Source organism: Bombus flavifrons, chromosome 12, assembly GCF_040668555.2.
Source record: "Bombus flavifrons isolate JBK064 chromosome 12, iyBomFlav1_principal, whole genome shotgun sequence".
In the NCBI taxonomy this organism is placed as follows: domain Eukaryota; kingdom Metazoa; phylum Arthropoda; class Insecta; order Hymenoptera; family Apidae; genus Bombus; species Bombus flavifrons.
In genome coordinates, this window is record NC_138453.1 from 427,653 (window position 1) to 443,797 (window position 16,145).

General features: G+C 38.4%; 1 protein-coding gene and 1 long non-coding RNA gene across 2 annotated transcripts; one reads left to right on the forward strand and one right to left on the reverse strand.

Annotated features, from left to right (window-relative positions):
- Window positions 1-10,199: 10,199 nt before the first annotated feature.
- LOC138185719 (uncharacterized) lies at window positions 10,200-11,278 on the forward strand. The gene is made up of 6 exons (XM_069124879.1): window positions 10,200-10,205; window positions 10,295-10,376; window positions 10,461-10,519; window positions 10,598-10,681; window positions 10,901-10,987; window positions 11,204-11,278. Exons 1-6 carry the CDS (start codon window positions 10,200-10,202, stop codon window positions 11,276-11,278), a joined length of 393 nt encoding a protein of 130 aa, XP_068980980.1.
- A 424-nt stretch (window positions 11,279-11,702) lies between these two features.
- LOC138185556 (uncharacterized) lies at window positions 11,703-13,162 on the reverse strand. Its single transcript, XR_011174653.1, has 2 exons — window positions 12,172-13,162; window positions 11,703-11,893 (listed from the first exon to the last, which is right to left on the reverse strand). It is a non-coding gene; the product is annotated as an uncharacterized LOC138185556 (long non-coding RNA).
- Window positions 13,163-16,145: the final 2,983 nt, after the last annotated feature.

Consider the following 16,145-nt stretch of genomic DNA (forward strand, 5'->3'; position numbering starts at 1 on the left):
ACCTATAAAATTAGGGATCTGTCCTGTTTGGTTGGAACTTAGCATATACAAGAACCTATGTATTTAAGCTTAAAGTTAGGAATCTGCCCCGCTTGGTAACACAATAGCATAGGCGAGAACCTATTGAGTTTCAAGCTACAAGAACCTATTTAAGTGTACGGTTCTATGAAAAAGTTCATATCTACTATTCTATCCGAGATAGACAAATATAAGAATGACAGAATCGTGCAATACTGAAACTGATTACAAGTTGCCTAAGAAACAGAAATTAATCGTTTATTATATATTCTTTTTAGGGGAGAAAAGGGAATATTCCCTTTCAAACGATTATGGATTAATGGAACGATGCAATAATTCTAATAAATTTTCCATACATCATTTAGATTTAACATTAACTTTTAGCATTCGGCATGTCATTTGTACTAGCATGAACATTTTTTCATTTCGCATGGACCTGCACTTTCTTCTGTAGTACGTACGATGGCGTTTGTTGAGACGAATTTAACAACTTTGCATATGAGGTCATTTAAGTTATTTAAGATGATCGACATCTGTTGTAAGATGTTATAAATTCGTCAGTTCCTAAAGAATCACTTGAGTCAGGGTCGCTGGCTAGTGGCTAGAGACAAATATTTTGAATTTCTTATTTTCCATGATGCTTCTCAAATTATCAAACATTACCGAATGTTGAAAATTCATTTTAGTCGATATACTTTAGTCTTTATTAAATTATTGTTCATATATTATCACCTTATGAAACGAAAGAACCTTTTCGGACAACCTAATATTGCAAATTCGTCCACTCGTTCTTCTATCAGTCAACCTCAACAGTAATGACTGAATGCAATATATATTACCGAAAATTTTTTTATTAATATCTTGGAAACTAATAAATAGCTGAACTAAGATTATGTATTTGAGGACCCCAAACTTTTTTCTATTTTTTTACATAATGTAACAACTGTTGACAAAAAACGCAACTAAAAAAAGGTTTTTCTTTTGTCCAACTAAAAGAGGTACATTCTAATCTCAGTAGAGACTCATCATAAGATAAATTATCATAACATGAGTAATAAATGATTACATATCAGTAATAACTGATCGGTATAAAGTTTCATCTGTAAATCCTTTAGTTCATACAAAATCACCAACAACAAAAGTCAAACGGTAAGCAATTTCGTTATTTCTACCTCTATTATATGAATATTTGAAATATAAATTTGGGGTGAATTTAACAATCGCGCATTAACAATATTTCGTTATTTTTTTTATCGAAACTGAAATATTTACATAGATGTAATCCTGATACCCGTTAGAATCCAACGAGGAATCGAGGAGAAAGGTGTGTTCGGAAGCGCTAGAACACTATTGAATGAGAAGAGAGAGAGATATCTTATATGACTCGTGCATTCAGATGGTCACACCGATGAGTTTGTACTGAAACTTATTATAATGGCGATTTATAGGAATTTTATCGACTCGTTATTAATTATTAAGTAATTAATTAATTCATTTTATCGACAAATAGGGATGACCATGTTTGATCACTTCTCGAGGCACCTTGCAGTAGAGTCCCCCCACGTGTTACTGACATGGACATTCCTAAATCGTACATTCGAACAGATATCAAAACCTTAACAATCTCTTTACCTATACGTAAAGAAAATGTTCAAAATATTATAGAATGTCCAAGCAAGTAAAAGAGTCCTTATCATTTTCCCTGTCTTATATAGAACTTAGGTGAAGGAGCATTGGTTCCTCATACAGAAACGCAGAACGCTAGAATACAAAACACAAAAACAATTGTTACGGCAGAAACAACAAATTCGCAGCAACAAAGCAGTGCGGCAAAACTACGGACGAATCACCACAAAGCCTCTTACAAAATCAGAGTGTACCGGATATGGATACAGACATATCTTCGCATGCCTGTAAATGCAAAAAAGATTGTACTACACGGCGATGTGGCTGCGTAGCAGCTGGCATTCCATGTGGACAACGGTGCGAATGCAGACATTATGGATGTGATAATCAGGTACACGAATCTCCTTCTTCGTCTCCTCTTTCTAATTCATGACTCCCCTAACGCTAATTTGGATATTAATCTTTTTAGGTGGAAACAACAAAATCGCAGCAACAGAGCAGTGCGGCAGAAACTACGGATGAATCGTCACAAAGCCGTTCACAAGATGAGAGTGTGGCAGATTTAGATACAAAGAAATCTTCGCATGCTTGTAAATGCAAAAAAGATTGTACTACACGGCGATGTGGCTGCGTAGCAGCTGGCATTCCATGTGGACAACGGTGCGAATGCAGACATTATGGATGTGATAATCAGGTACACGAATCTCCTTCTTCGTCTCCTCTTTCTAATTCATGTCTCCCCTAACGCTAATTTGGATATTAATCTTTTTAGGTAGAAACAACAAAATCGCAGCAACAGAGCAGTGCGGCAGAAACTACGGATGAATCGTCACAAAGTCGTTCACAAGATGAGAGTGTGGCAGATTTAGATACAATGAAATCTTCGCATGCCTGTAAATGCAAAAAAGATTGTACTACACGGCGATGTGGCTGCGTAGCAGCTGGCATTCCATGTGGACAACGGTGCGAATGCAGACATTATGGATGTGATAATCAGGTACACGAATCTCCTTCTTCGTCTCCTCTTTCTAATTCATGACTCCCCTAACGCTAATTTGGATATTAATCTTTTTAGGTGGAAACAACAAAATCGCAGCAACAGAGCAGTGCGGCAGAAACTACGGATGAATCGTCACAAAGCCGTTCACAAGATGAGAGTGTGGCAGATTTAGATACAAAGAAATCTTCGCATGCTTGTAAATGCAAAAAAGATTGTACTACACGGCGATGTGGCTGCGTAGCAGCTGGCATTCCATGTGGACAACGGTGCGAATGCAGACATTATGGATGTGATAATCAGGTACACGAATCTCCTTCTTCGTCTCCTCTTTCTAATTCATGACTCCCCTAACGCTAATATGGATATTAATCTTTTTAGGTAGAAACAACAAAATCGCAGCAACAGAGCAGTGCGGCAGAAACTACGGATGAATCGTCACAAAGTCGTTCACAAGATGAGAGTGTGGCAGATTCAGATACAAAGAAATCTTCGCATGCCTGTAAATGCAAAAAAGATTGTACTACACGGCGATGTGGCTGCGTAGCAGCTGGCATTCCATGTGGACAACGGTGCGAATGCAGACATTATGGATGTGATAATCAGGTACACGAATCTCCTTCTTCGTCTCCTCTTTCTAATTCATGACTCCCCTAACGCTAATTTGGATATTAATCTTTTTAGGTGGAAACAACAAAATCGCAGCAACAGAGCAGTGCGGCAGAAACTACGGATGAATCGTCACAAAGCCGTTCACAAGATGAGAGTGTGGCAGATTTAGATACAAAGAAATCTTCGCATGCTTGTAAATGCAAAAAAGATTGTACTACACGGCGATGTGGCTGCGTAGCAGCTGGCATTCCATGTGGACAACGGTGCGAATGCAGACATTATGGATGTGATAATCAGGTACACGAATCTCCTTCTTCGTCTCCTCTTTCTAATTCATGACTCCCCTAACGCTAATTTGGATATTAATCTTTTTAGGTGGAAACAACAAAATCGCAGCAACAGAGCAGTGCGGCAGAAACTACGGATGAATCGTCACAAAGCCGTTCACAAGATGAGAGTGTGGCAGATTTAGATACAAAGAAATCTTCGCATGCTTGTAAATGCAAAAAAGATTGTACTACACGGCGATGTGGCTGCGTAGCAGCTGGCATTCCATGTGGACAACGGTGCGAATGCAGACATTATGGATGTGATAATCAGGTACACGAATCTCCTTCTTCGTCTCCTCTTTCTAATTCATGACTCCCCTAACGCTAATTTGGATATTAATCTTTTTAGGTAGAAACAACAAAATCGCAGCAACAGAGCAGTGCGGCAGAAACTACGGATGAATCGTCACAAAGTCGTTCACAAGATGAGAGTGTGGCAGATTTAGATACAAAGAAATCTTCGCATGCCTGTAAATGCAAAAAAGATTGTACTACACGGCGATGTGGCTGCGTAGCAGCTGGCATTCCATGTGGACAACGGTGCGAATGCAGACATTATGGATGTGATAATCAGGTACACGAATCTCCTTCTTCGTCTCCTCTTTCTAATTCATGACTCCCCTAACGCTAATTTGGATATTAATCTTTTTAGGTGGAAACAACAAAATCGCAGCAACAGAGCAGTGCGTCAGAAACTACGGATGAATCGTCACAAAGCCGTTCACAAGATGAGAGTGTGGCAGATTTAGATACAAAGAAATCTTCGCATGCTTGTAAATGCAAAAAAGATTGTACTACACGGCGATGTGGCTGCGTAGCAGCTGGCATTCCATGTGGACAACGGTGCGAATGCAGACATTATGGATGTGATAATCAGGTACACGAATCTCCTTCTTCGTCTCCTCTTTCTAATTCATGACTCCCCTAACGCTAATTTGGATATTAATCTTTTTAGGTGGAAACAACAAAATCGCAGCAACAGAGCAGTGCGGCAGAAACTACGGATGAATCGTCACAAAGCCGTTCACAAGATGAGAGTGTGGCAGATTTAGATACAAAGAAATCTTCGCATGCTTGTAAATGCAAAAAAGATTGTACTACACGGCGATGTGGCTGCGTAGCAGCTGGCATTCCATGTGGACAACGGTGCGAATGCAGACATTATGGATGTGATAATCAGGTACACGAATCTCCTTCTTCGTCTCCTCTTTCTAATTCATGACTCCCCTAACGCTAATATGGATATTAATCTTTTTAGGTAGAAACAACAAAATCGCAGCAACAGAGCAGTGCGGCAGAAACTACGGATGAATCGTCACAAAGTCGTTCACAAGATGAGAGTGTGGCAGATTCAGATACAAAGAAATCTTCGCATGCCTGTAAATGCAAAAAAGATTGTACTACACGGCGATGTGGCTGCGTAGCAGCTGGCATTCCATGTGGACAACGGTGCGAATGCAGACATTATGGATGTGATAATCAGGTACACGAATCTCCTTCTTCGTCTCCTCTTTCTAATTCATGACTCCCCTAACGCTAATTTGGATATTAATCTTTTTAGGTGGAAACAACAAAATCGCAGCAACAGAGCAGTGCGGCAGAAACTACGGATGAATCGTCACAAAGCCGTTCACAAGATGAGAGTGTGGCAGATTTAGATACAAAGAAATCTTCGCATGCTTGTAAATGCAAAAAAGATTGTACTACACGGCGATGTGGCTGCGTAGCAGCTGGCATTCCATGTGGACAACGGTGCGAATGCAGACATTATGGATGTGATAATCAGGTACACGAATCTCCTTCTTCGTCTCCTCTTTCTAATTCATGTCTCCCCTAACGCTAATTTGGATATTAATCTTTTTAGGTAGAAACAACAAAATCGCAGCAACAGAGCAGTGCGGCAGAAACTACGGATGAATCGTCACAAAGTCGTTCACAAGATGAGAGTGTGGCAGATTTAGATACAATGAAATCTTCGCATGCCTGTAAATGCAAAAAAGATTGTACTACACGGCGATGTGGCTGCGTAGCAGCTGGCATTCCATGTGGACAACGGTGCGAATGCAGACATTATGGATGTGATAATCAGGTACACGAATCTCCTTCTTCGTCTCCTCTTTCTAATTCATGACTCCCCTAACGCTAATTTGGATATTAATCTTTTTAGGTGGAAACAACAAAATCGCAGCAACAGAGCAGTGCGGCAGAAACTACGGATGAATCGTCACAAAGCCGTTCACAAGATGAGAGTGTGGCAGATTTAGATACAAAGAAATCTTCGCATGCTTGTAAATGCAAAAAAGATTGTACTACACGGCGATGTGGCTGCGTAGCAGCTGGCATTCCATGTGGACAACGGTGCGAATGCAGACATTATGGATGTGATAATCAGGTACACGAATCTCCTTCTTCGTCTCCTCTTTCTAATTCATGACTCCCCTAACGCTAATATGGATATTAATCTTTTTAGGTAGAAACAACAAAATCGCAGCAACAGAGCAGTGCGGCAGAAACTACGGATGAATCGTCACAAAGTCGTTCACAAGATGAGAGTGTGGCAGATTCAGATACAAAGAAATCTTCGCATGCCTGTAAATGCAAAAAAGATTGTACTACACGGCGATGTGGCTGCGTAGCAGCTGGCATTCCATGTGGACAACGGTGCGAATGCAGACATTATGGATGTGATAATCAGGTACACGAATCTCCTTCTTCGTCTCCTCTTTCTAATTCATGACTCCCCTAACGCTAATTTGGATATTAATCTTTTTAGGTGGAAACAACAAAATCGCAGCAACAGAGCAGTGCGGCAGAAACTACGGATGAATCGTCACAAAGCCGTTCACAAGATGAGAGTGTGGCAGATTTAGATACAAAGAAATCTTCGCATGCTTGTAAATGCAAAAAAGATTGTACTACACGGCGATGTGGCTGCGTAGCAGCTGGCATTCCATGTGGACAACGGTGCGAATGCAGACATTATGGATGTGATAATCAGGTACACGAATCTCCTTCTTCGTCTCCTCTTTCTAATTCATGACTCCCCTAACGCTAATTTGGATATTAATCTTTTTAGGTAGAAACAACAAAATCGCAGCAACAGAGCAGTGCGGCAGAAACTACGGATGAATCGTCACAAAGTCGTTCACAAGATGAGAGTGTGGCAGATTTAGATACAAAGAAATCTTCGCATGCCTGTAAATGCAAAAAAGATTGTACTACACGGCGATGTGGCTGCGTAGCAGCTGGCATTCCATGTGGACAACGGTGCGAATGCAGACATTATGGATGTGATAATCAGGTACACGAATCTCCTTCTTCGTCTCCTCTTTCTAATTCATGACTCCCCTAACACTAATTTGGATATTAATCTTTTTAGGTAGAAACAACAAAATCGCAGCAACAGAGCAGTGCGGCAGAAACTACGGATGAATCGTCACAAAGTCGTTCACAAGATGAGAGTGTGGCAGATTTAGATACAAAGAAATCTTCGCATGCTTGTAAATGCAAAAAAGATTGTACTACACAGCGATGTGGCTGCGTAGCAGCTGGCATTCCATGTGGACAACGGTGCGAATGCAGACATTATGGATGTGATAATCAGGTACACGAATCTCCTTCTTCGTCTCCTCTTTCTAATTCATGTCTCCCCTAACGCTAATTTGGATATTAATCTTTTTAGGTAGAAACAACAAAATCGCAGCAACAGAGCAGTGCGGCAGAAACTACGGATGAATCGTCACAAAGTCGTTCACAAGATGAGAGTGTGGCAGATTTAGATACAATGAAATCTTCGCATGCCTGTAAATGCAAAAAAGATTGTACTACACGGCGATGTGGCTGCGTAGCAGCTGGCATTCCATGTGGACAACGGTGCGAATGCAGACATTATGGATGTGATAATCAGGTACACGAATCTCCTTCTTCGTCTCCTCTTTCTAATTCATGACTCCCCTAACACTAATTTGGATATTAATCTTTTTAGGTAGAAACAACAAAATCGCAGCAACAGAGCAGTGCGGCAGAAACTACGGATGAATCGTCACAAAGCCGTTCACAAGATGAGAGTGTGGCAGATTTAGATACAAAGAAATCTTCGCATGCTTGTAAATGCAAAAAAGATTGTACTACACAGCGATGTGGCTGCGTAGCAGCTGGCATTCCATGTGGACAACGGTGCGAATGCAGACATTATGGATGTGATAATCAGGTACACGAATCTCCTTCTTCGTCTCCTCTTTCTAATTCATGACTCCCCTAACGCTAATTTGGATATTAATCTTTTTAGGTGGAAACAACAAAATCGCAGCAACAGAGCAGTGCGGCAGAAACTACGGATGAATCGTCACAAAGCCGTTCACAAGATGAGAGTGTGGCAGATTTAGATACAAAGAAATCTTCGCATGCTTGTAAATGCAAAAAAGATTGTACTACACGGCGATGTGGCTGCGTAGCAGCTGGCATTCCATGTGGACAACGGTGCGAATGCAGACATTATGGATGTGATAATCAGGTACACGAATCTCCTTCTTCGTCTCCTCTTTCTAATTCATGACTCCCCTAACGCTAATTTGGATATTAATCTTTTTAGGTAGAAACAACAAAATCGCAGCAACAGAGCAGTGCGGCAGAAACTACGGATGAATCGTCACAAAGTCGTTCACAAGATGAGAGTGTGGCAGATTTAGATACAAAGAAATCTTCGCATGCCTGTAAATGCAAAAAAGATTGTACTACACGGCGATGTGGCTGCGTAGCAGCTGGCATTCCATGTGGACAACGGTGCGAATGCAGACATTATGGATGTGATAATCAGGTACACGAATCTCCTTCTTCGTCTCCTCTTTCTAATTCATGACTCCCCTAACGCTAATTTGGATATTAATCTTTTTAGGTGGAAACAACAAAATCGCAGCAACAGAGCAGTGCGTCAGAAACTACGGATGAATCGTCACAAAGCCGTTCACAAGATGAGAGTGTGGCAGATTTAGATACAAAGAAATCTTCGCATGCTTGTAAATGCAAAAAAGATTGTACTACACGGCGATGTGGCTGCGTAGCAGCTGGCATTCCATGTGGACAACGGTGCGAATGCAGACATTATGGATGTGATAATCAGGTACACGAATCTCCTTCTTCGTCTCCTCTTTCTAATTCATGACTCCCCTAACGCTAATTTGGATATTAATCTTTTTAGGTAGAAACAACAAAATCGCAGCAACAGAGCAGTGCGGCAGAAACTCCGGATGAATCGTCACAAAGTCGTTCACAAGATGAGAGTGTGGCAGATTTAGATACAAAGAAATCTTCGCATGCCTGTAAATGCAAAAAAGATTGTACTACACGGCGATGTGGCTGCGTAGCAGCTGGCATTCCATGTGGACAATGGTGCGAATGCAGACATTGTGGATGTGATAATCAGGTACACGAATCTCCTTCTTCGTCTCCTCTTTCTAATTCATGACTCCCCTAACACTAATTTGGATATTAATCTTTTTAGGTAGAAACAACAAAATCGCAGCAACAGAGCAGTGCGGCAGAAACTACGGATGAATCGTCACAAAGCCGTTCACAAGATGAGAGTGTGGCAGATTTAGATACAAAGAAATCTTCGCATGCCTGTAAATGCAAAAAAGATTGTACTACACGGCGATGTGGCTGCGTAGCAGCTGGCATTCCATGTGGACAACGGTGCGAATGCAGACATTATGGATGTGATAATCAGGTACACGAATCTCCTTCTTCGTCTCCTCTTTCTAATTCATGACTCCCCTAACACTAATTTGGATATTAATCTTTTTAGGTAGAAACAACAAAATCGCAGCAACAGAGCAGTGCGGCAGAAACTACGGATGAATCGTCACAAAGCCGTTCACAAGATGAGAGTGTGGCAGATTTAGATACAAAGAAATCTTCGCATGCTTGTAAATGCAAAAAAGATTGTACTACACAGCGATGTGGCTGCGTAGCAGCTGGCATTCCATGTGGACAACGGTGCGAATGCAGACATTATGGATGTGATAATCAGGTACACGAATCTCCTTCTTCGTCTCCTCTTTCTAATTCATGACTCCCCTAACGCTAATTTGGATATTAATCTTTTTAGGTGGAAACAACAAAATCGCAGCAACAGAGCAGTGCGGCAGAAACTACGGATGAATCGTCACAAAGCCGTTCACAAGATGAGAGTGTGGCAGATTTAGATACAAAGAAATCTTCGCATGCTTGTAAATGCAAAAAAGATTGTACTACACGGCGATGTGGCTGCGTAGCAGCTGGCATTCCATGTGGACAACGGTGCGAATGCAGACATTATGGATGTGATAATCAGGTACACGAATCTCCTTCTTCGTCTCCTCTTTCTAATTCATGACTCCCCTAACACTAATTTGGATATTAATCTTTTTAGGTAGAAACAACAAAATCGCAGCAACAGAGCAGTGCGGCAGAAACTACGGATGAATCGTCACAAAGTCGTTCACAAGATGAGAGTGTGGCAGATTTAGATACAAAGAAATCTTCGCATGCTTGTAAATGCAAAAAAGATTGTACTACACAGCGATGTGGCTGCGTAGCAGCTGGCATTCCATGTGGACAACGGTGCGAATGCAGACATTATGGATGTCATGATCAGGTACACGAATCTCCTTCTTCGTCTCCTCTTTGTAATTCATGACACCCCTAACGCTAATTTGGGTATTAATCTTTTTAGGTAGAGACAACAGAATCGCAGCAACAAAGCAGTGCGGCAGAAACTACGGATGAATCGTCACAAAGCCGTTCACAAGATGAGAGTGTGGCAGATTTAGATACAAAGAAATCTTCGCATGCTTGTAAATGCAAAAAAGATTGTACTACACGGCGATGTGGCTGCGTAGCAGCTGGCATTCCATGTGGACAACGGTGCGAATGCAGGCATTATGGATGTCATGATCAGGTACACGAATCTCCTTCTTCGTCTCCTCTTTGTAATTCATGACACCCCTAACGCTAATTTGGATATTAATCTTTTTAGGTAGAGACAACAGAATCGCAGCAACAAAGCAGTGCGGCAGAAACTACGGATGAATCGTCACAAAGCCGTTCACAAGATGAGAGTGTGGCAGATTTAGATACAAAGAAATCTTCGCATGCTTGTAAATGCAAAAAAGATTGTACTACACGGCGATGTGGCTGCGTAGCAGCTGGCATTCCATGTGGACAACTGTGCGAATGCAGACATTATGGATGTCATGATCAGGTACACGAATCTCCTTCTTCGTCTCCTCTTTGTAATTCATGACACCCCTAACGCTAATTTGGATATTAATCTTTTTAGGTAGAGACAACAGAATCGCAGCAACAAAGCAGTGCGGCAGAAACTACGGATGAATCGTCACAAAGCCGTTCACAAGATGAGAGTGTGGCAGGTTTAGATACAAAGAAATCTTCGCATGCTTGTAACTGCAAAAAAGATTGTACTACACGGCGATGTGGCTGCGTAGCAGCAGGCATTCCATGTGGACAACACTGCGAATGCAGACATTACGGATGTGATAATCAGGTACACGAATCTCCTTCTTCGTCTCCTCTTTCTAATTCATGACTCCCCTAACGCTAATTTGAATATTAATCTTTTTAGGTAGAAACAGCAAATTCGCAGCAACAAAGCAGTGCAGCAAAAATTGCAGATGAATCGTCAGAAAGCCTTTCATAGAATGTGAGTATTGCAGATTTAGATACAAAGAAATTTTCATTGTATCAGTCTTAAGATATGAAAAATATTATTACCCATGGCAAATGTGACATGAAGTTGTGGTAACTGATATTGAGATGAAATTGGCGGCAGATAATAAATATTGGCTTCCCTGTCCCTCCTCCTTACGAAATAACGTTTCAAGTTTTGTAATTCTTGGACTCATTAGAATGTTATGCTCATTTGAAGTGGAAAGATCCTAATCCTGGACATTCGGATATTATCCCACTCTTTTGTATATTTCACTTCATAAAGAACTATGTAAATAATGCTATCATAATGAATAGCAATAAGAAGTTCTACTAAAAAACAATACCTACACAATAATAATTCTGTCGCTGTTGTTTTCGTATGCTTTGTGTTACAAGAGTGGCAATGGAAAGTTAACTTATATAAGTTAATAATTATATTTATTTATACATTATATTTATAATTACTTGTTATTAATATTATAAAGATGTTAAATCCACTTGGATGTCTCAAAGAATTCTATTCCTTCTGCTTTCAATCGATTGAGTATTGGTCGATAAATATCTGGGGTAAACGGAAAGACTACTCCTCGTTGTTGAATTTCACCTATTAACGAAAAAGAAAAATAATGTACTTTGAAATTATTATTAAATTATATGGTAAAATTTGTTTAGAAGGATGACATGCAATGAAAGTATCAGAAATATACATATGCGTGGATATATAAAATTGCAATAATATGTATTACGTTCTGTGTAAACATAATTTTGAACGCCTTTATGTTAAAAGGGATAACAAATGTCAATCGTAATTTTTATTATTCGATATGTAATACTGAACGAAGAAACATTTTTTAGAATAAACGGGAAAAAGAAGAACTATACCGTCAAGGATCATTTTAACTGCTATTGCCGTCGGATATCCAACACTGCGCGCCATAGCAGAGTATCCTTGTGGTTCGCCATACAACACCAAATTAATTCCTCTGTTTTCTCTTCTGTTGTCTGGCCAGAGTATTCCAACGTCGTGTCTTAGAATTACTAGATCTCGTTCATTTTGATCATAGCACAACTTTTTTGACAAATAATGTGTCAAAGTATCGAGAGGCGTATTCAACTTCAATACTAAATCTTCTTCAAGAAGTCCCAAGTCTTCAATTGCTTTTACGCTCTCTTCCGAGTTTAACATTTCTGCCAACTTCCTTTTCAAATTTTCATAGAAGATATTATCATTCGCCAAACCAAGCAAATTGCAAATTAATACTCTCTGGAACAATAAAAAGTTAAACTTAGGTAATCTATGTAAGATCGATGGAAAATTAAGATAGATACAAAAGAAACAACACTACCACGGAACAATATGAGTAATTTAAAAAGTTTTATCTGCCAAATATCATAACTTTACTATATCGCATCGAGATTTTAAAAAAGGTTGTAACGCGTATAATACATACGTGTATATTACTGGTATGTTCCAAATTATTCTTGCAGAAAAAGCAGACGTACTTAACCATTTCTCTTTATGTTCTGTTTACCTTAACCATAATCATATGCCCACATTCTGAATTAAATTCGGATGTGTAGTTTAGTAATTGAAATATTGAAAATGTTAAATACAAAATTTGATACATTTCGTTTAAAGCAGGAAAGATCATGTGGAATCATTTTATGATTCTACTTCATCATTCCGTTGATATACATAGGATATTCGAAAAGGGAGCTATTAAGGTATGAAAAATTCATTACATTATGCATTACTCTACTAAAATAATCAGAGATAAAATGATAGAGTGTTTCCTACTCTGTGCAAGATTCTCAGCAAGAGATGTCAGAAAATTTAAGGAATACTTCTTCGAGCTAAGACAAAATGAAGATATTGATTAGAATATATATAATGTAATACGTTATAACGTTATACCATATAATGTTATACTATGTAACGTAATACGTTATAACGTTATACCATATAACGTTATACTATATAACGTAATAAGTTATAACGTTATACCATATAACACTATACTATGTAACGTAATAAGTGATAACGTTTCACCATATAACGTTAATCTACATAACGTAATACATTATAACGTTATACCATATAACGTAATACGTCATATCAGTTCTGTAAATATGAAACCGGAATTGGGCTATTAACGTTACACCATATCACGTATTACGTTATAACGTTATACCATATATCGTATTACGTTACAACGTTATACCATATAACGTTATACTATATAACGTAATACGTTAGAACGTTATACCATACAACGTTATACTATATAACGTAATACGTTATAACGTTATACCATATAACGTAATACGTTATAACGTTACACCATACAACGTTATATTATATGACGTAATACGTTATAACGTTTTACCATATTACGTTATACTATATAACGTTATACCATATAACGTAATACGTTATAACGTTATACCATATAACGTATTACGTTATAACGTTATACCGTATAACGTAATACGCTATAACGTTGTACCATATAACGCTATGCTATATAACGTAATACGTTATGACGTTTTACCATATAACGTTATATTATATACCGTAATCCGTTATGACGTTATACCATATAATGTATTACGTTATACCGTTTTACCACATAATGATATACTATATAACGTACTACGTTATAACGTTATACCATATAACGTTATACTATATAACGTAATACGTTATAACGTTATACCATACAACGTTATACTATATGTCGTAGTACGTTATAACGTTTTACCATATTACGTTATACTATATAACGTTATAGCATATAACGTAATACGTTATGACGTTGTACCATATGACATTATACTATGTAACGTATTACGTTATATCGTTATACCATTTAACGTAATACGTTATGACGTTGTACCATATGACATTATACTATATAACGTAATACGATATAACGTTATACCATATGACGTAATACGTTATAACGTTATACCATACAACGTTATATTATATGACGTAATACGTTATAACGTTTTACCATATAACGTTATACTATATAACGTAATACGATATAACGTTATACCATATAACGTAATACGTTATAACGTTATACCATATAACGTAATACGTTATAACGTTATACCATATAACGTATTACGTTATAATTACAACATTACAACGAACATAAAACAATATTATTCACACCTCATTAAATAAAATCTAACACAAGTAAATAATTATTTTGGTAAAACGCTGCATAACACGTTATCTTCACTAAAGATACACACGAACAGCCATTTGAAAATTCCCCCCGAACACAAAGCATCGTTCGCGCATGTGCTATGAGGCGCACTTTATTATAAACACAAAACAATATTATTTCCCTTCAATTCGGCATCCAGTAAATAAAATCACAATGATTAACGAACAATTAGTTATTTCGACGACACGTTACTGTTGACATTATATTAACACCATATTCCTACTGAAGATATAGGTAAGCGGCCATTTTGGATAATCAACACGTGCATGCGTTACAAAATAAATTGTATTTTCAACGAAGAAATAAATAATTAATAAGATGGTAATAAAACAAAGGGAACATTATAACAAGAAATGAATAATAGCTAATGCAATATAATACAGCATTATAACAGGAATATTAGGAATTTATGGAAATCAGCCATAAGGAACAACGCTACGACTATTAAACTACTAACTATTTCAATAAACTAAGGAAAAATAATAAATAATAATTAATACAATGCAATACATTTATCGAACTAAAGAAACTAATAAATAATAATTATTATTATCGTATATTATTCTAACTTTCATTATTATGGAACTAGAGAAAACTAATAAACAATAATTAGTTATTATAACTTTATAATAAATATATAATATGGATACGGTATTTACTATTAACTGAGTATACGCACAAAATAAATATTTATGCTATCCGCTTGTAAAACGACCAACATTTATAGCAATGCATATAATTTTCATTTATATTTACCGATACATACACATGCATGTTTGTAAGGCAGTTAACATTTATAACACCCACTCTCATCGATAATGCATAAGGCTTATAAAATAAAGTCCGTTTATATTTATCGACACATGCACATATATATATATTCGTAAAATGAGCAACATTTATAACATCTATTTCTATCAATATATATACATATATACGTCGGAGATGAGAGGAAAGCCGAAGCCGTTCCTTGGAAATTTTGGGAACATCCTCTAGTACTCTAGCCTGGATTTTATCATAGCTGTAATTGTTCGAGATTTGTAATAGCGAGATTGGGTTCGAGGTGACAATTGGTCGCCGAACGTAGCCACGGTCACGGGATGTACGTTTTGCCTAACGGAGGTCTGGAGTGGTTGTATGGGTTTTCCGAGAAATGTGGTTGTGGCGGCATGCGGCCTCGGGAGCGGGTCTAGCCACGTGTGATACAATGGGTCATACATTGTATTACTAATCAAACTCCAGGCAGAAACTGCCTAACAACGGCGTTTGGAACTTTCTCGCTGCTTCTGTCACGTAAAACGGATATTTGGGTTGCGAGAGAAAAGAAACCTGAGTCGTAGCCCAACTATTAATTCTCTTTTATCGAACTTTATTATGACTTTGGCACTTACAATAACGTTGAACAGAGAAAGGGATGTTGTACAAGAACAGCAACTAGAACGAGAACTGCCCGGGCTGGGTGAAGTCTCGGCTTATATACACCCTGGCTTGGGGATGTTGGGGGGTTTGGTGTGGATTCTAAGGAGTCCGAAAGTCGGGGTTGGGGCCTTGTCTCTGATGGGGACTAAGATGCGTCGCGGCGTTGGCGTCCGACAGTCGGGAGTCGATGTCTTG